Source organism: Anopheles coluzzii, chromosome 2 (genome assembly GCF_943734685.1).
Source record: "Anopheles coluzzii chromosome 2, AcolN3, whole genome shotgun sequence".
Lineage (NCBI taxonomy): Eukaryota > Metazoa > Arthropoda > Insecta > Diptera > Culicidae > Anopheles > Anopheles coluzzii.
This window is the reverse complement of record NC_064670.1, coordinates 19,340,002-19,361,489: the sequence shown is the minus strand read 5'-3', so window position 1 is coordinate 19,361,489 and position 21,488 is coordinate 19,340,002. Positions and strand designations below refer to the sequence as shown.

General features: G+C 47.1%; 1 protein-coding gene across 2 annotated transcripts in view; it reads left to right on the top strand.

The window, feature by feature from the left end:
- The window catches only part of LOC120948327 (hemicentin-1), a 232,642-nt gene that overhangs the window by 164,821 nt on the left and 46,333 nt on the right, over positions 1 to 21,488 (top strand). For both annotated transcript variants that reach the window (XM_049607978.1, XM_040364540.2), the window contains exon 4: positions 15,590 to 15,790. In XM_049607978.1, coding sequence (XP_049463935.1) covers positions 15,590 to 15,790 — 201 coding nt within the window. The remainder of the gene's footprint in view (positions 1 to 15,589; positions 15,791 to 21,488) is intronic.

The following is a 21,488-nucleotide window of genomic DNA, read 5'->3' as shown; positions in this document are numbered from 1 at the left end:
TTTCATTCAAATGAACACTGTGTCTTTACCAGCAAGCAATACACACACTTTGTCTATTTGTTATTATAGATGGTTTTCAGATTGTTCTTGCGCCACATTAGCATTTCCAAAAACCATAAATCATGCTTGTTTCCTAACAGTAAATATCATTTCTCAGTATCAGTTGAGCCGGAAACTTTCGATGGTCCCAGTCCGAGCCGACTAGTTACGTTGGATAAGTTAAAAATAGCCTGCACGACAACGGTGCAACATATTTGTTTAATAAATACCTACTGCAAAGAAGGACAGAAAGCTTCATCTCTTCCCACCTTCATCCACTCGCACATACTCGCGAACCACATTCCGCAACGGTCGGTTGCGCTTATCCTCACTCAGCATTGTCCTTCCATCCGACTGTCGGCGTCGTCCAGCCTGCCACATATCGTCCGCTGCGAAGGCATTTTCGTTCAACAAAAAAAAGGCAAAGGCAGCACGCAGGAATCTCGCGAACTTAATATATAAATAATGATGATAAACGATGGTAGTTTTTTCTTCTTCTTTTTTTTCGTTGGGAGGTTCGTGCCCTTCCTCTTCTCCCAATCATCGGCCCCATCAGCATGGCGCGCGTAATGGCCCTGTGTTTGCGGTTCGTGATTCGCCGTATCCACTGGATGGTCGATTTCGCGCCAGCATATTAGATGGGCGGACCGGGCGCACATACCTTACCGCAAAAGCGCCACCACGTTCACCTTTGCGCCTCTTTGTCGTCTTTTGTCATTCGGTTTGCCGGCTGCTTGCCTGCTTCTCAGCCTTCCCTTTTCCTTCCTCCATTGTTCTCGCTCGAATTCCAGCAAGCCCGCGAAAAAGTCGTTTAGCACAAGACGGAAATGTTTTTTGATGATTTATGAACCGAAATTGTAAAGTTGGGCCTCCCGTTGGTGTTCCCCTCCCGTCCGTGCGCGGTGCCGGCTAGTCAAGAGGGGGAGGGGTAGCAGGCGTCCACCTTTCCGGAAGCGTCGAATGTCAAATGAATGTTTCATCGTCGGGGAGCGGCGGCTGTGTCTAAAAAGGAAAACCATATGCCCCGGGAGGCTTTGACTTAGCCTGGGCTTAGCACAAACAGCACAAACACGGTGGCAGAATGATCGTTCGTTTGATGTCATTGTCGAGGTAGCCACGGTTAGACACACATACACGCGGGCTCCGGCACGTGGACACGCAAACAAAGAAACGACGGACCCGGTCGGTATCGCCGTGAAGAAAGGTGGCTGTTTGTGGCCAACTTTTGCCTGTCAGATTTGCGATAACACGATACGGTGGCCGATTTTATTGTCCACGTGGCACACATTTGCCCTGCCTTCGGTTTCCTTCCCCCCATTAGCATGGCGCCCCACGATTTTCCCTGGTGGAGTGGGATTTTCCCTGTACGAAACACAGGAAAACGTCACTGGTCATTTCTTTTATCATTAGGAAATGACATGGAAACTAAACCCGACGTCAACGCAACTGCAGGGAATGATGGGGTATTAGAGCAGGGCAAATAAATAGCAATAAAGTGAGAGAGAGAGAGGAAGGGAGAGAGATTGAGAAAGCTGGAAACGTAGGCATAGCTACAAAAAATACGAACCAAAATCCAAATCATAATCCAAATAAAGGACACACCACCGGGATCGTTGAACGATATTCCTGTCACGCACTCTAGTTCTATTTCCGCCCAAAGGACCCCCCCACCAGAGAAAGTCTTAAATCGGCGTTTGTGCGTATGTGTTTGTGCGTAGAACAAATACATACCGGGCCTCATGGGATCAGCAAACGAATGGAATTGTTAAGCGAGGGAAGCGAGAGAGAGAGAGGGGGTTTGGGCCAAGTGCCGCCGAGACCACAAATAAGGAAATCCTCCCGGAGTGCACGAAGTGGGCTGATAATCTGCCACGGTGGGTGGGTCCCCATTACAGCAGGGGACCATCCCAGGCCACCTTCTCCCTCTACTTCACTCCTCACCGATGACGAGTGTTTCCTGCGCGTGGTGGATACATTTGCTCTCAGGGCTCACAGTCAGCCGCCGTCTTTAGTGAACGCAAAACAACAATTGTGAAATGCTCTCCACCCTGGTTTAGATGCTACTCAAACCCATACACACGTACACAAAGTCACCCCAAACACACAGAACAATGTCCCCAGCTGCGATGAAAGCACGACATCGCACGGAATTGCGTGCATTTAAAATATATTTCGCTTAATTTATTATTTACATCTATTTCCACTCACCGCTAACGCTTGTTGCTGGGACGTGTACGCTTGGCAGAGCGTGAAAAAAGCCGCCGGACGCACAGCAGCAGCAGCAGCAACACACCGTTTGCTACGAAGTTTTTATGTCCACCGTCACCTGTTATAAATTACCCACGGAAGACAATTTGGTTGCGCCAACTTTGTGTTGTAGTCGACTGTTTTTGGTGCTTTTGCTTTTCGGATTTCTTTTGGTTTGTGCACAACACCAACCACCAATTCAAATGAAGGCTGCCTTTTCCCTTCAGGGAATATCCTTAAACTGTCATATTAGAGCAGATTCCGCAGATATGCTGTACGATAGCACTACGGACAGTAGATTCACTTCATTGCATCCGGATCAGGCCCGTGATCGATCTGACAGACAGCTTGGGCACAGTTGTTAATTTATCACGGTTCGATGCATCTTCGTATCGTCTGCTTCTGTGTGGTCGTACACCGGCTTTGCCAACAGCCCACTAGTAGCAGCAGTGTGGTCCGATTTCGTAGAAAAAGATTCGTCAAAAGAAGTGAGAATATCTGGTACGCAAACAAACAACAAAAACAAACTCCCTGGATCTACTTCTATCTTGCGCAGTGCGCTACTGCGGGTAGGATTATGCCCTTGCGGGCGAGACGGCAGAACTGCAGAAGCGCCCAGTCTGTCAATCTTTGGCTTCGGAAGAAATCGTTCATCCCGGCCAATGTGTCTAGTGACAGGACTGGCTCTGGGCAGTGTGATTGATATTTTGGGTATTTCGATGACATTGTGGTTTTTTGCTTGGGCAGGTTCTGCGAAAAAGGATGATGTATTGGCTGGCAGCGCTCACACAGGGAATGGTTGGATGCGTGACGTAGTTGTTTTAAAACACGTCAACGGAATGACGGTTGCCTTTTTTGCGGTCTGGAATTTGGAAGAACAATCCAAGCCGCAACAAAACAGGTGACAAATTTATTCCATTTCCAAGTAAAACTTTGCCAAAATCGTTGCCAAACAGGCTTCACGTTTAAAATCACTACCTGGAAAGATTTTAAGACATCAACATACCTCGACAGTTTCGAGTTAAATGGCGTAAAAATACATAATACCTTTGTCCGGATTTCGTTAAGCTGTCCGGCTCAGGATTGACACAGTCGTCCAGAGCATAGTTTTCAATAGCCTAGCAATAGCTCCACTGTCCTCCCGCTTTATACTCGCTCAGTTCAAACCGTTCAAACCTTCCCGTGCAGTCAACGGAATGACAGTTAAACCCAAACTAACCATCAATTCCCAGTTCTCGACACTGCTTGACAGCTGGTGAAGCATGTCCGGGTTGACAAAAAGAAGGATGAACGTGATCGTAACCTAACTGCCCACCTAACCAGCGTATCATGGCAGCATATACGGCGTTTGTTTGACGAGAATGACTGCCTTGAATGGACAATAAAAAAGCTCGACGTGCATCCTCTCCTTTGTCGGAAAGTGTTTTGTGTCATTTTGTGTGGTGTGTATTTTGTTTCGGGATTCTTTCAGCCTCAGCCGTACTGCTGTAGGTGTACAGGCGAACAACTTCCGCTAATGGTTTCTCAAACTGCACACCTGGAGCACCTGGTTGGATGCTCGCTCAGCACACGACTGCAGAAAGGAGGAACACCTTGGTGGAAATTAATGACAGTTTAATCACGAAATAATTACAGTTTCGCTCGTACTCTTGCTCTCTCTCTCTCTGTCCTTGCCGCCAACACACGTCGTCGGGCGCGCGCATCACTCCCATCCATGCCAAAACCCGGAAAGAGGGGATGTGTCCGCTCGAGGACTCGCATTCCGTTTCGCTGCATTACCGCCTGGTGGTTTGATTGGAACGCTTTTACGCCCGGAGCGAGATCCATTTTCGCTGGTGGCGCACACACACATACACCCTCCGTGTTCGGTAGGGATGGGATGGGGTGATCAACTTTACACCTGCAAGTAATTGCACCGGCGGAACAAACAAATGTGGAACAGGTTAGGTAAGGTAGGTAGGTAGCAACAACAAAAAAAGGCATCGGAACACCAGGTGCGCAGATGGGAAGCTTAATTGTACCGTCGCTAAGGGGCAGGTGTCGTTGTCTTGTCACACGAGATTGCAATTTTGAGCGGGAATTACTGGCTACCAGTTACAGGGAAGTGTAATTGTTACCGAGCTGCTGCCAAACGGGTTAGATGCGAACGGGATACGATTCGTACTGGGTGATGTAGTTTTTCTTGGTGTCCCCCTTTTGTGCGCGAGCAATGTTGATGTCGTCAGTGATGTCAGTTTATGAAGTGCGCAGTCTTAATGTGCAATGGTTGCCGAGGGTTCGATGTCGGCGCCAGGGACCTGATTGAGCGGTACAGGAGTAAAGTAATTAATTTCCGCCACCATCACCCTTTCAGCTGCAGTAGAGTTTTCCTTGAATATTTTAGCGCATAGATACTGACGCCGCTGAAGTGCATTAATTATCGAATGGCACCGTCAACAGGGAAACGGTGCCGCACGTAATGAATTCCGATTTCCAATCAACGCGAAAGCATTTAAAGGAAATCGTTCCTTTGACTGTTTGCATCCGCCTCTCCTGGGGTGGGGCTCTGAGCACCGGAAAAAGAGTCAACATCCGGAAAAGAGAACTGTTTGCAATTTTTAGACGATTGGTTACTACCAAAAGAATCGTTCACTTTCTCCCCCCGGAGTAAGTAATTGTTGGCAGAATTTCGCATTAGCCCTCCTGGCGGTCTGGAGTGAGCGGTCATGGTTTGGTACAAACTCCTCCTGCCTCCTTTTTTTGTGGCTACCACCAGCCCAGATTGAAGCAGGATAATTCTGCGTAGCAAAGCAAAGTGCAAAATGGAAACCACACCAGCCGCTCTGCTCCAAATTCCGCTCCGCTCAACTCATCAGCACCGAAAGTCGCACCTCATAAATAATGCCCGAAATAAACCGCCGGTCAAAATCGGTCCCTCCCCCACCGTCTTTGGTGCTGGCTTCAATCGCCCCTCGAGCGGCACTTAATTCGTCCCGACCGCCACTGGACCGCACCGCCGCCGCTGCGACTTCCGATCAATAATCTGGGGCGGAAAGTTTTGCTCGCACCTTATTAACTGGTCGCGCGCGCCCTTCCCGCTGCCAGCTAAAAAGCAATGGTGAGGAAGAGCAGGAAAAGCTTCCATGGGACTGGGACTGAGAGTTACCAATAAGCATCGAGGAGGGGAAGGGGTGGGAGCCGTAGCATCGGAAAGTTTTGTGCCGAGTCAATCGCGCCAAAGGGATACGCGGGACGGATGCGAAGCGAGCGAACGTAAGAAGGAAAACAACACCTTCTGGTGGAAAATACTGCTGTAGGACACAAAAGTTGGAAGGAAAAGTTTTTTTTTTACTCATTCTTTCTCTCTTACTCATCCTTTCCGCAGCGTTCTGGCGCTCCCTTCTAGCCGGCACGTCCAGCTCAGTTCAATCCAACCGGGCGGCGGGTTAGGCAAGCTTGTTGTTCAACTTAGTGTTAAGACAAGGATCAGGAGCAGCGTAAGAAAGGTGTTGCTTCTGCTGGGCGTGTTGGGAGGGGGTTCGGTGGTCACGCCAGAGATGGCACAGTGTGGCTGAGTGTGTGCGTGTGTGTACTAGTGTATGGTGGAAAAAGTTTACTTACGCCCGTCGACCTGCCACCGCTAAGCAGCTTAAAGAGACGTTTATCCAAAGCTATTTTTAATGAAACGGAAGAATGTTCGTTCTACCTGTCTGCTGGGTGCAGGATGGATCGGAGGCTCTCGCTGGCTTCGTTTCGTTTGCCGGTACGGTCAGATTGAACACCGGACGGGGTAAGGGTAAATACACCGACAACAAAGAAACACTTCACCTACCAACACTTTAAAATCCTGCCGGTTTTGTGCTGGAGCAATCAAACTGGGAATTAAATGCTTGATGTACGTTAAACCTAACACGAAGCGAATAAAGGGGGAAGATTATGGCTTCTTCTGATCGTTTAATTTGCAAATCGTGTACTGATTTCCCTTTCAATAAAGTTTTTCCGAGTATTTTTTGGGGATTTAGTTAAAAAAAACCTTTTTTTTATGATACTGGACTCAATTTATTTGCATGAATATTTAATTTGTTAACATTGTTTTTAAAACTACTTTAAATTTACAACTGCGCAAAAATTAAATGCTATTATTTCTTTCTTGCAAAATTCCAATTCATACTTTATTTAAATATATATTAATGTTTCCCGAATCCATCGAAGTTAGTCAGCTCTTCAAATTTCTCTACACTTTTAATTACAATTTTCTTTCTGCTGACCTTATAACTCGTGTGTTTCCATAGTTCCAGTTGGAAATTTGCAAGAAAAAAAGTGTCCTATTGTGTTTGCTGCCCAAATTCAATTAAAAACGCATTCCCTTCAAAAGGGCAACAGAGTTGAGGCATTTAGGCTTGATTTGAAAATGATGTCCCCACACGCACATACACACACACACACACACACACACACACACACACACACACACACACACACACACACACACACACACACACACACACACACACATTGCTGCAACTGTGCAACCTGCACAAACGCTCCTCTTTAACACCTCCTTTCATCTCCATGGCGAACGATTTGCAGAGAGCGAAGCAACGCGCAAGAAAATAAAACATAAAAACTCATTAGGCTGGATTTAAACGGTGCGCACGGCCTGGTTGCACATACACACATCGACAACAACAACAACAAAATATAGTACACACTACACGCGGCGTTGCTCTCCGGTAATTACGGATTCTACCAGCGACCTTTTCCCTTGGCCGAGATAGGCGCCAGACCAGACCGGACAGTAGCAAAGGAATTGTTGAACAAATGTTGCAACCCGTGTGTTGCGTTTCCTGCGCATTCAAGCGAACGGGCAAAGGTTTGGTCGAGCGTTTGGTGTCGTTCGTTGCGGTGAGAAAGTAGAAAAGTTTCTCTACAAACTTGGGCGTCGAGGACAAACCCAGGTGGGATGGAAACACGGTACTAGCCCGGCGGATATATGGACACAGATGGGCTTAAGTACGACGGTCGGAACAGTGCCGGCAGTTTCGGTTGACACCTGATATGGCCCGAAAGAGAGCCCACGGTTGGCAGAGAGCGTTATCCGCGTAGCGTGCCCAGTGTCCTACAAAGACAGCGGCTAAAAAAAAATGTAGAGATAGTTGTGCGCGACTTGCTTCATTTTCAGATGGTTTTCCTTCACGATGCAAGAAGCTCGGAAAGAGATTGCACGAGAACTGGGCAAGAAAATTCAACCACTTCCATCCGCGGCTACCATGTTCTGGGCTTTTTTTTTAAATGTTACAAGCCAAAGTATTTCCGCTTCAGCCGGCAGGGAAGCACAATGAAGCAATACCATGTCGCGGCGAGACACATGTTTCCGTGTTCATCAAGCGTGAAATTAGTTTTCCTTTTCTTTTTTTTACCTCTTCTGTGTGATAGAAAGACTGTATGCTTTTTGAGCGCTCGTTCAACTTCCTGATATTGAGCAACTATTCCCGTACCCTTTTTTTTTTTTTTTTGTGCAATCATGTCTATTCTTGCTCTTGTTTTTGCGTAAGCTGCTGTCCCCTTAAGCAAAGCTTCCCGTCACGTAACGTTCCTGGGCGAGATGCATGGAACGTAGAGCCGGCACAGCGAAAGCAAACTCTCAACCCTGTGGTGGTGGGATGGACAAAGTTTGTTTTAAAACTATTACGCGCTTTCCCTGTCATGGCGGAAGAAAGCGTGATTTAATTTAGAGGAAAAAATGCATACATATATTTATAACAGAAAGTACCTATCGCGGAAACAGACTGCTGCTGCCGCGCGGAGCTGGGGCTGCCGAGCGGCGTTAGCTTGTTTGATGTACATTTTTAATGAAAAGGGGTTTAAAAAAAGGAAGGTTGACATTGTTCTCGACAGTATTTGCCAATGTTCTTTTCCGTGACCCTTAAAGATGTTTGGATGAAAAAATTGGAGATATTTTATGTTTAACGTGTATTGCATAGCTTAAACAAGCGGGTATATTATTATTATTTTTTAACTTAATAATAGAGTAAAATAAGTAAATTCCATTTCATAGGAATTTTAGGGAAAAAACGACATTATCTTCTGAAGCGTCGAACAGCCATCATCGCTGTCGTTATGACATATCCTTTTCGCGTTGCTTTAAACGTGCTCGCGATGGAATTAAAACCTTGTAAAAGGATGCAACTTGCTATGGAAATATAACGAATCCTGTTTCATTCTGTCCAGTGCTGTGTTGGTGTCTTACTGTCATGGTTGTGTTCCGTCTAATTTTTTTTGTAGTATCGTTCCCTAAACGCCTTGAGTGAAACAGGTTACATTTATCGTCTTGCAGCACCATCTCTCTCCCTGCCCAGGGCGTAGCAAGAAATCGTAGTCAATTACGATAGCAACTTACGAAACGGACGCAGAGATTTACTGCACTCAAGCATGCAAACACCGTTCCTTTGACGCTCCCGTGGGGTTTCTACTGCCATAGTTACCCTCAGGCCACTTTCTGCTCCCACCGAAGACTTCTCGGAGACACTTGCAACCAAATGGTGGGAAAGGAAGTGAACGGTTCGGGAAGTGAAGCCACTCTGGTTCGTTTGCAAGGTGCGCCTGCCTGCGCGCTTACCCCTTTGATATCTCAATTGCCTTTTAAGCTCTTTTTAACTGCTAGGACAGGGGTTCAGGCTGGTGCAACTGCCGCCACGCACCCCATACGTAACCAATCGGATTGGCCAATAGGTTTCCAATGGATACAAATCTGCCGGGGCGACTCCGGGCTTGGTTACCGTGTACAAGAAAGAAAAAGAAAAATCGGATTATTTTACCGGACACAGCTGAAGGGACTTTATTTCAAATGTAGGACACACAGTGATACATGCCTGTGATAAGAGGGACCAGCGGGCGTTTCCATATTTGACCTCTCTTTAAGGAACCGATTGAAAGGGTAACAGATTGGACAACAGGACAACAGATTACAATATCATGCAAAACGGCTTGCCTATGTGTGTGTGCTTTTTTAGTCTAAAAGCACTTTCACTTCGAGGAAAGATGGGGCGTTTTCTTTGATTTACAATGTCCTGAGCGTTCGTGATCTCTGGGGTACGGGTATGATAATGTTGTGGGATAATTTTTCCCACGAGACCTAAGCGATATCGCTATTTATATCAGGTTGTAGATATTATATTGCGTTAAATTTGTTGTATTGCTGTAAATTACGGTTAGTATTGAATGCTGTACTTCCTGCAAACGTGATTGTTTTACTCGTCGACCATTCAATCTTTCCTTTCATACACCTTTACCTACCTTGTAGGCTCGTAGCGCAGTTCATGCTCTGCAGTTTCAGTTAAATAATATTTCGTACACTTGTTTGTCGAGCTTGGGGCACGATTTACATGTTTCATTTCGTTGTATTCTGTACCGTGCGCATGTACACTTGTGGTTGGTACAACCTGCACCAAGTTGTGGTATGCTATTGTGTGCATTTGCAGCACTGCTCAAGATTCGCGCGCCCCATTCAGCAACACCGGTGCACGAAGATTAGATGGCATTGTGCGGCAAACGGAGAGCAAAATTTGAAGCAACAATATGTTAACACGACACGGGAACGTACCGACGCTGTATTGTTCTTCTGCTGTTCAAAGCAGGCCGCAGCTAGGTGTAAGCCTTTCATTCATGGATGTTCATTCGACAAGGGAAAGGTAAAACTATTCCATCGTGTGATATGTACACGTAACCGTATTCAACGAAGCTTCCTACCAGTCAAGCGGTTACGTCTTAAGGCTCATGAGGATTAGTGGAATCTTGAATCTCTTCGTCTTCGCCCCACACACACACACTGACGCAACCCCGACGGCACCAGAGCACGGAGTCTCGTTTGCACCGACGGGTAGTGTCCCACTGTTACGGCCAAAGGAGATGGTATTAAATTAATCCCTTCCCCAACCGGTTTCGTGCTATTGTGCGGGTGGTTCGATATTCCGATCATAAGTTCTACTTTAGCTTCACCAGTAGAGGCCACAACACACACACACACTCATCCACGCGCCGTCAAACGTGTCGGTCCAGGTGGTATGATGGCGTAATCGATGCCACAAATAGTTCGATCACAGCAGTTAAACCGAACACTCGAGCCTACTGTTGGCCGGGCTTAAGATTCTGGGAAGCCCGGTCGCATCAAACCGGCCGCTCGGACCATGACCATCGGATTGGGGCGCGTTAGTAGATTAACGGAGAAGCTGCATCGAACCTTGTGGCACGCAGCGGGTGGAAAGCTGTCGCAGTCGAACCGACAGAGGTAGCAGCAGCAGCAGCAGCAGCAGCAGCCATAAATATGGTCATCAATCGACCATGAAAAGCTCTGCCCTTTCAGATCCGGATCGATGCGCGCTGATATCCGTAAAAGATTTACGAGAGATATCTCTCTGTGCTGCCTGCTTCTCCACCAAACACCCCGTTGCGTTCTCCCAGGTTTGCCCAGGTCCTCTCCCATAATGCGCATAATTCGGTCAGTAATTTCCGAAATTACGAGAGGCACTACTGTCCTTCGGTGGCCTGTAGGCTTTATCCGATAAATTCCGATTCTCATTGCCCTTCGATTGGTCGGTACGATTGGAGATGCTGGAAGCTGTTGGAGCCTCACGCGTTGGTGTGAGTTGTGGGAATCTTTTTCTTCTTTTCGCTCAGCCTACATTTGATTCAATTTAGTAGGCTAAAAAAGAAATGTCCCCACGCGGGCTCTGACAGTTCCACGGGCAACTGGCAAACTTCTTAATGAATCGTGCAAAGAAAGTGCCCAATGGATTGGAGCTCGTAATGCCTTAACAGACTGCACGGCATATGAACACACCAACATATGGACAAGTTTCCGTCCCTGAAATCTCCTAGACATCTTGATGTGGGCCTCTTTCATTTTTTTTTTTCTTCTTTTCAATGGCTTCTCCCGTGTTGTTGCACCAGGCCTAAGTTGGAAGTCTGTTTTGTGCGGTGACCGGTGAGTTACACGTGCTACAACAACACCGGTGACCGCTGGGCGTGAAGTTTTGCGCAAAGCCTGAAAACTGTACCACAGCACACATATAACAGAGTCTAGAGAGAGAGAGAGGATAGTCCGTTTGAACCAACAAACTCGCCAGAAAAACCAAAGACAGCACTAAAACTTTCGCCCCGACCTCGACATCAATTGTGGGCATACTTTGGATGTAAGTGTGTATGGATGTGTGGCTGGTAAAAAGGTGGAAAGATAAAAGTGGAAATGATGATGGGCACTTGAGAAGACACACAGCTGCTGGACACGCTGGTCCGGTAAGCGCAACCTTTCCCTTTTTCCTTTCTCCCATCCTCTCTGTCCAGCAATGCGCAACGGGTCCGAAAGTGTACGGTTATCCCCGAAACCCACTCGGATCCAACCGGATGCCTTTGTAATGGATGGCGCACGGTTTTCGGCTGGCTTAGGATCAACTCCGAGCTCGGTCGGAGGAGGGAACGCGTTGGTGAAAGTTTTCTTTTCCACCATTGCCATTCCCAGGCGCTTTCCGGACAAGTTCTTCTGTGCGGGGAAGCAGAACCAGCGCAGAGAAAACGTGTGGCATTTGCAATTAAATTGTTTCGATTGTTATTCTTGCAATGCTTGCTTTCTCTCTCTCTCCCCTTTGTTGGTAGCAAACGTTTGGGTGGAATGTGTTTTTCTGCGCATACCTGTGTTTGTATGAGTGTGTGTGTTTGGAGTTGTTGGCTTTGGTTCATAATTTTGCAATCAAAACAACATCGCACTGGCGGAACAACCAGAACCACTTAAATTATTGCTTGTTTCGGCTTCGTGTGGCAAAAGTATTGTTGTTATGATCGTCCTTCCTGTTGGCCGTGGTCGGGCAGATGAACGCAAAGCGCAATGCCAGGCCAACCCAAGCCTGGTCCGATTAGTTTAGGTTTACCGTTTCTCGCTCACCGGCCGCTTGGCTGTGGTTTGGGCATTTAACTCCATCGTGGCCGAGTTTTTTTTTTTTTTTTTTGAAAAAGTTTCCCGTTACGGTGAAGAATTTTTGCTGTGGTCAAAAATGTTACCCAAGCTGCTTGAGAAGCGTAATGCTTTGCGCATTACAAAAGTTGGGACTTTGGTGGGACCATTTGCGGGTGCGGGCAGTTTTCTTCCGTCTTTCTACTATGAACGTGCAATCTGGTTCTCGTGGTTGCCCCTTTTCCCCCTATTCTTAAGGTGGCAATTCACAAATTACAATGAAAAAGCACATCAAACAAACCGAATCCGCACCATGGAGGGCGCAATGCAAAACCAACTGAGAGCGACAGCATCCTTTTGCGTTTCTATTATTTATCTCTATGTGTGTGTGCTTTTGGCGGAGAGTTTTTTTTTACCAGAAATGAGATTTAAAATAAAAAAATAAAGCCGGAAGACTATTGACAACAAAGGAAGCCATTCCTCGAGAGTCATAGTTCGGTTTGGAAGAATCCCCCCCTTCCTCCCCTCCCGCAACCAGGGTGTTCCGATCGAGCGAATGGATTGTGCGAGAAGGCAGGAAGATGAGATAGTCAAAAAGTTCCCAAGAAAGAAAGTTGCCTTTTGTGCGGAATTGGCAAGTCAGTGGATAGCTTTTCGAAGCTTTTTTTTCGCACATACTCTCTTTCCCTCTGCCCGTCTCTCTCCCTTTCTCCTGATCGTACCATGTTGGCACCTCCTCATCATTTTTCTGTGCGATTTTGTGCGCTTTATTTTCCTGCCACACAAAAACGTGCAAACTTTTCCAATTTTCTGTCGAATCATAATTTTCCAGTAATTTGGCCGAAAAGTTCCATTTTTCCAAACCTTCCCTTCCCGGCGTACCCGGAAACGGCAGCGGTGCGCTCCTTTCTTTTGGAGGGCAAAGACAACCACCTACAACCGCAGCCAACGCGGGGCAGGGGCACTGGAGCAATGTTTTAAGGGATAAAGAAGGAATTAGTGCGCTTTGACCCGAGCAAATATGGTGAATCGCAGGCACACGGTGGATTTCGGGGGTGTATTGAGATAGGGGCACTGTATAAGCTCGCCAATTCGTAGCAAGTGGCGCTGTGGCAAAGGCAAAGAGGGAGAAACTTTCAGCACACAAGCTAGGAGGCAAAAAAAAGGCAACCAACTTCGACAGCCTCGACAAATGGAACTTTCTTTCTTTCCTCCACACACCGCGCACACAGTTCGAAAGCCACACAGAGTCATACGCAAAACCGCAAATGACAATCTGCTAGCATAACGATGCACACACAGACACACACACACACACACACACCAGGACACCTCATGCACTTTCACTTCTCCTATGTGGCGAAGGCTTGGACCGTAATTTCCCGTTCCCGGGATGGTTCGTTCCGGACGCCTTTCCGAAATGCTTGAAAGTTCGAACAACCGAAGGGTGCGCAATGTGGCGGCACCGTACCCGTTGCATAGATTAGAATCGGAAAAGCAACTCGAACCGCCAACGGTCTGTGGTCTGTGGGTGCTGGAACTGACTTGGCACTGCAATTACAACATCCTTCATCTTTGGGGTGGCGGTCATATGAATGTGAGTGTGCTTTTTTTTGTAGTCGTACCATTTTCTCCAAACCACGATGTGCATGTCCGGTGCTCTTTCTTGCCGAGCTCTTTCGCACCGACTAAGCTACGGGGAAAGCCGTGGGCGGTGAAGGTGTAAACCCCAGACCCAGACTTCGTGATGGTGGTGGTAGTGGTGACCATAATCTGTTGGTAAAAAATATTAATCCTTGTTTACGAGTGGCACGTTACGGCGCGAACCATTTCCCTAGGTGAGCTGATGTTTGTTTGTTCTGTTTGGCCTGTATTTGCTCATTTCTTTGGCACTCGTATTTAGCTGAAATATGCATGGTATGCGAACATCACAGGAGAGTAGTTAAAGTGTGGTTTGGATCTTTCGGTAATCGGCACAAATGTTCGAAAGGAATATTCGTTTTGTTTTAGTTTTTGGTTTAGCCTGAGCATGACAGCATTGAAAAAATAAAACTCCAATGTTCTGTAAGAGCTTTGCCATTAATTGTTGATAAAAAATGTATGTCCTACCAAGTAATGGTGAATAGGCAGAAAATCGTAGTCAACATAAAGTAAATACTTTATGCTAGGGGTTGATGAGTTAATGACAACATGTATTAATGCCTACAGGACTCTCAGTGAACAGAGGATTACATGACACGTGTGTTCATCTTGTTCGATGACTGATAAAGCGGTGCCTTACAAATAACTTCACGCCAAAACTTTAGCAAAATAGGCATAGCAAAGTACTGACACATGTGCTAGTAAACATGGTGAATAGTTCTGGTTTTGTAGTCGACTTGGATGCTTATTTTTCTCCCTAGCGTCTGTAGTTTATTTATAACATGTTTCAATAGCCAAATTCTTAAGAACGTCTCCAGTAAACACTGTGACGTGCGAATGTACCAACGTACGTTTGCATTTGTATCCTCTCGACACACATTCTACACATCATCAGCTCCACACCACGTACGCTTCATTTACGGCCGGGCGTACTGATGCTAAAACTCATTAACCTAAACCCAGCTCTTTTTGTCATTAGGGAACGATTCGTTAAACAGCTCCGCGAGCGCTCGAAAACGGCTGCTCGCACTCGTCCGCCGCAAAATCGTCCGTTGGGTGAAGATACCTGCGGTGGCGTCAAAATGGCAGGATAATGTGTCTTACGCACCACTCACCAATCTAATTGCGATACTAAAACTCATCCGTACCATTCCGAAGGAGGTTCCGAAATGTTCCGTGGAACTGGTGGATCGAGATTTACTCCCTGTCACTTCCCGGGGGCGGTGTGAGTGATGCTTCCATTGGAAGGAAAATTAAATGTTCGTATTATGTTTGTTTTTTTCTTTCGCCCGTTTCCCGAAACCATCATGTGTTGTGTGGATGCGCACGGGTAGCGCACGGAGTTGCCAGTAATGCTCCCAGGGAAGCGTTGTCTTCCTTTGACGTCAACCAATCCCTCCAGGGGAATGCTTTTTCCGCGGCGGTTTCTGTCATTAAAAATGCGTTTCAGCTCGTGCGTACACGGTGACACTGAGACATTGCTTGCGACAAACGTCTCAAGCCGCGTCCCGTCGCTGGTGTACGGTCGGGTCCAAGTGCCACTCGGCGTACACTGATGGAATATCAATTGCTCTACGGGTTGAGTTTCTTCCCTGGGCCACACATCACGACACCGCACGCTAGCTAGCAGCCTTGGCGGCGGCAGAACCGCGCTGTGACATAAATCTTATTAATTATCGTCTCACACTCTCTCTCTCTTTTTAACGCCATCTCTTTCCGGTTTTGCTCTACTTACAGGAACGCTCGTACTGCTGTGGCGACGAGGCTCGAATGTGCTTACCGCTTCGCAGCTGATGGTTACCCGTGACGAGCGGATACGGCTTGTCAACGGGTATAATCTGGAGATCTCCGAGCTGGAACCGCAAGACGCCGGTGACTACGTCTGTCAGATCAGCGACAAGGTCAACAAGGACCAGGTGCACACGGTGGAAATTCTCGGTAAGTTTTGACGCCGACGTAATTTATGGCCAAATCGCAGCAAGAAAAACGGTCCCGGGCCCACGCCTGTCCCCTAACCCGTGGGAGTCGACGCGGCGTGTGCGAAATGAAGGGCAAACCGGTAACTTAAGAAGCGTCCTCCCCTAATCACGGCGAACGAACCGCACCTCGCAAGCTCAGAAGACGCAACTGACGAATGTCTTCCCGGGTCGGCCGGGATCACCTAAGCGGATGACTCGATGATTGAAAGCTTGTTAGCCGTGCGGACGTAACAATGTACCGTCGGGCCGGTGCATGGCACCCACTTTGCCTTGCTGGGCTGCCTATCGTTCCAGGCACCTCGTACTGCCCACACTATCGCTTTGCATGGCATCGCACCAAGGGAGAGGGATGGGATGGGAAAAGTTACATCCTTTGAGCGGGTCAAAAGTTTGTTCGCTTGATTGAATTTAAACGAATGTTTGACGGCTTGTACGCTTCACGCACCGTTTACGAAGCAGGAATGCACCCTTTTTACTAAGCCTGATGTCTGGGGGGGGGTGATTTGCCCCGTTCGACGTGAGTGAGACCTTCCCCGAAGTGCCGCTGCCCCTGATGCGCTTATGTACGGCGTTGAAAGGTGGTTAGTGGTTGTTGGTTTTTAGTTTGTAATAAGTTTAGCTCCTTTTGCTCGATGATGCATACATGATTGGGATTGGGAGGGCTTTACTGTTGCGCGTACGGTAAGGTTCGGCGTGGTGGTGATGGTGGGGACGAATGAAGAGCACGCGTTCGTGTGCAGCATGGTAACAAGCACGTTCACGTGGCATTATGCCGTTACAACCCACCAACGCATACGCTGTGTTTCACTTAAGCAACTTCTTTACAACGCGTTAAATCGTTTAACGATACTGGAAATCAACGAACAACAGCATGCCATTGTATCTTTTTTATTGGCGTTGCAGGGCTTTTTGTTATTTTGTACTTGTTTTTTTATTATTTCATTTCAAGTATCTTTGTACATTGTTCATCATTCTTCGACAGCTCAGCTGCAGAATTAGGAGATAATATTGTTGAATTTGTTTGAGGATACCGAATGGTCTGCATTGAAAGTTGCGGCAAAATTTTATCTGTTTGAAATATTTCTTTTACTTTTTCGTCATTTTATTTATTCTGTAATTTAAATTCCACGTCGTATTCCTCAACCTATTCTTGTTTCATCGTAATCGGTTGAATTGTCAAAAGCATAATTTTTGCTAGAATCAATTAGGTCGACAGAATGAGAAAAAAAGACATACCAATCGATCTAAGCGTCAGCTCTTCTAATAGACTTCCCATTAACAATAATTGGTTTTCGGGATCTGAAACTTTTCTCAGAAAATTGTAATGAAATGCGGTTTTAGTTCCCGAAATTTAAGAAAACTGTCATGTAAAATCATGCTTCTGCCACATGTTGCACACCGATCAACAAACATCTATAATGATGTGTGCAATTTGTGATACATTCTATGAAATTACAAAGTTCCAGCTTGTCAAGGATGAAGTGTCACTCACAAACTCTCCTAGTTGTGGCCATCAAGCGTATACCAATTGATGCCTATGAACAACCCTCGTTTTCTTGGAGCTAGTTAACATCATTCGCCTGGTTAAAGTTGGTCTTGGATGATACATTACCCCCCCCCCCCCCCCTCCCTTCTTCCTCTGCAACCGTGAGTGGTGTAGCAATTATGACGATTTGTTGGGACCAACAGTTGTAAGGGTTTTTCGATCTCACTACTTGCAGCTACGAGGAACAGGAAACATACCACCGGGATAGTTGTTACCGCCTTTGATGTACTGCGCAACGAACAACCTCCTCCATCGTGCCCCCGACCCCAAATGCATCAAATAACATCCAGCCTGATGATAGTTCACGTGCGGCGCTACCTTAACGTATCCCGCAACTCATCCAATCGTGACAGTAACGCACACCTTTCAGCTCGTTAGGCAGCTCGCAGGATTGCACTTTAACCCATCGGATGATAATAATAATGCGCAGCGGAAAAGGGAGTAGAGTGGAGGAAGGAAAAACAAACTAAAAAAGCACACACACACACACAGATACACACAAAAGCAGTTCACCAAATAACTTTTTCACCCAAGCGACATAGCGGCAGGGGTGTGATGTGTTCGCGCGCGCAGAAGGCGTAACGATGGAGCGAGCATGTATTTACTCACTGCCGGCAACTTCGCCCCAATGGAAGCCGCTCCCCAGCAGGGCCAACACTCATTTCTTTGCTTCACTGATGCGCAGCAATATTTCGTTCGCCCTGTTTCCCCACCGCCAGTCACCAAAACGGCGCAGGTGTAGCTGTGTGTGTGTGTGTGTGTGTGTGTGTGTGTGTGTGCACGCTTAGGCCTCGGGACGTACCAACAGACGCCAACTTCAGAAGACCGACTTTCGGCACGCTTCAGCTCCAACGCTTTTCTATCGCGTGCGGGTGCGCGCGCGTCTCCTTTTCATCCGTAATGATGATGAGATGAGGCACCGTCAATACGCGGCTGGTTCGCACATGATGCCCGCACAAAACCCCACTGCCCTGTCTGCCGACCCTGTTCCACTAGTTTGGATGTGTGCTTCAGCATCTGGGCGGCCTTTTTTTTTGTCCATTACTCGCTCTAGAATGCGGTAGCGAAAGTACAATCATTGCGCATCAAATTCCTTCGCCCCTACGGGGAACCGTTTCGTTGAGTAAACATGCATGAAAAGAAATTGAAGATACACACCACCCATCACATCACAGCATAGAGCATCGCTGCGTGGAGAAGTTGTAGCTTCCTTTTCTTTTTGCGCGGCACATACTGGTACGGCAATACTGTTGCTACGGGCGTGGAGGTTTGCGAAGCCAGAACCGTCCCCTAGAATCGGGTGCCTTTTTTTGCCCTTTGCTTTAAGAACTTCCAAAGTTCTCTTTCTCTCCCTCTGGTGGCTCTGATTGTAAGGTTGGTAAGGTAGTTGAACCTATCCCAAGGTAGACTAGCTCCACAAATGGTGCTTTGTTTCTGTTCCGGTTCCGTTTGGGTCTCGCTTCCACGTCCCCCTCTAAGCCGTATGGTCGTATGTGAGTAGTTGCTTTTGCTTAGATTACCGCACGGGGAGCGTTGTGGACGGACGGAAAGATAGTGGAAGCAATTGACTCGTGACGGACTCGTACCCTGGGCACAACAAATGAGAAATGAAGTTGGCAAGCCAAGAATGGCCCCCCTGGTTCCAGCTCACTTGCAAGCTCACGGCCGTATATTCATGCCGCATTCAAAGTTCATTGAATCCACCGTCGCCGGACGCGTGGAGAGAAAGGAGCGAAGCCACTGCCCATTCGGGATGATGATATCGTTTGGAAAAATACACATTCCGCATCTCCAACACCCCTCCATCCCATCCAACCGCCGGGACCACAATTTGGTCGTCCACGAGAATCAGCTTCACTCTGCCGCCGTAGGTATGGGGCCACTTTTACTTCTATCACATTGCTGAGCCCGTTGCTCTAGCTGCCATATATGCGGGTGTGTGTGTGTGTGTGTGTCTGTGGTTGTGTGCCGCACGTGTTCATCTAGTCATGAGTGCCACTATTTGCTTAGCAGCGAGACGTTTCCGCTGCTGCGCTGTCTGCGGTGTATGCCGGGCCCCGGCAACATATGAAGGCAAATATTGCTGAATAGATCTTGGGCGCGACGTACCTTCATCCACCACTCCCACCGTCCGGTTCGCTCTGATATTAGAAAGCAAGCGGTAAAGCCTCCACGATACCAAGCGAGGGGAAGGGATATGGACCATGGGAACACACCACACAGTCGAGCCGCGGAGGAGGACGGTTGATATTGAAATAACTCAAATTCATTCCACACAGCACACACTGGTGGCCTGCATCACCGTTGCCGCCAGTTGACGGTGAAATGCATTTTTATCAAGCAAACCAACCGTACCGACCTGTACACCACCACCGTCGTCTGCTGCTGATGCACAACCCCCACGTCATGTTTAATGTCACACCGGGTTGAGTTTGCAACTGCCTCGCTCGCACACTCCGGTGCGATGATATTATTGCATGAATGCTGCCGGTGCTGCCAATGACTGCAAACTCGTTGGGTGAGTTTTATGGGAGGGAGGTTTGAATATTGCAGCCCTTCCAACCCCTCTCCCCATCCCGCACACACACACACACACACGATGCCAGCGAGTTGCTTTACAATCAATCAGCGCAGGCAAGCGCATAAATGGGGGAGCGAGAGTCAATTTTTCAAAGTCAATTTTCACTCAACAACTCTCTGCCGAACGTACGGCGGGGGAGGGGGAAAATATGAACCAACGAGTGTGCGCTGGCAGGAAAGTTTGCGAACTGCATGAAAGAAGCACAGCAAGCACACGGGAGGTGGAGGTAAAATTTCAACCGTAGTTTCTTTTCTACCGCTTCGCCGGTGGATTTGGGCCGCCAGTAATGAACCTTCGGTGCATGCGGAAGTGAACAGGTTTTTTTTTCGGTAGGATTAAAAAAGTTTCAATTGATTTATTATTCTTCCCTGTTCAGCAAGCTCCCCACCCCCCCACCCCATTTCACCGTAATAGTTGGAGTTTTCTTTGGGGTGTATTTTTACGGATGGAGGTGGTGGGGGGTTGTTCCTTGCTGTGAGTTCCATACTCTTTTAACTTTAACACTTTCATCTTCAGCTTCTGTGCATATATCTGCCGTTGAGTGGAAGTGACTTTTTACAAGTCAGTTTCCGTTCGTTGTGATGATTTTTTTACATATTGTTGTTGCAATGCTCTCTCTCTCTCTCTCTCTCTCTCTCTCTCTCTCTCTCTCTCTCTCGCTCTCTATCTCTCTTGCTCTCTCTCTTTATTTTAATCGCACTGATAAAGCTGAGTGTTTTTTCGTGTTAAAAATGTACTTTACGAAACGAGACACCTAAGTTGCAGTAAGCTTACCTTTTTTCGTCAAGTGGATGGTTTAAGCTTCACAGAGGAGAAATTATTGTACATTATTTAACTTTTACATTTTACATTTCTTAAATTACCTGCCCTATAACGGGTCACTCAATCTCATGCAGCAGCTACAATACAACATTTCGCTCACCTTAATTAAGTTTAATACTTGTCAGCACTTGTGTGTGTGTGTGTGTGTATGCCCTGAAAGTGAAATTACTATACAAAAAAAGTACACACCACCGAATTGATAGATTACCCATCGGAGTCAAGTCAAACAATTACCAGCGCAATCTGGGCGGAATGGGATGGGGGGGGTGCTCAAGTGTCGAGTGCAGTGCGTCCCGGCCTCGCGTAAATTATGTTTGCATTTCCCGAATGCAATCATCTGATGAGCCAAGCGGTTATTTATTAATTTTTAATTAACATGCGTAAAATTGAATCAATACACATTGTGGCATGGGCTGTTGCGTGTGTGTGTGTGTGTGTGTGTGTCAGTGTATGTGCGAAAGAAAACACAGAGACAGAGAAAGCATACACATCGCCCCGATCCGCGGGTAGGAATGAGTTGCGAGTAGCACCATCAACCAACATCACTGATTTTTTTCTTCCTGATTGCACACCACTCACACATTTTCAACAATGGAGTTTCAGCGAAAGCGGTTTTAATTTTTTTCATGTGCGGAAAACAATGGAGCATGTTATTATCATTTGTTGCTAGGGGGTAGCATTGTGTTTTGTGGCTTATTTGCAGTAAAT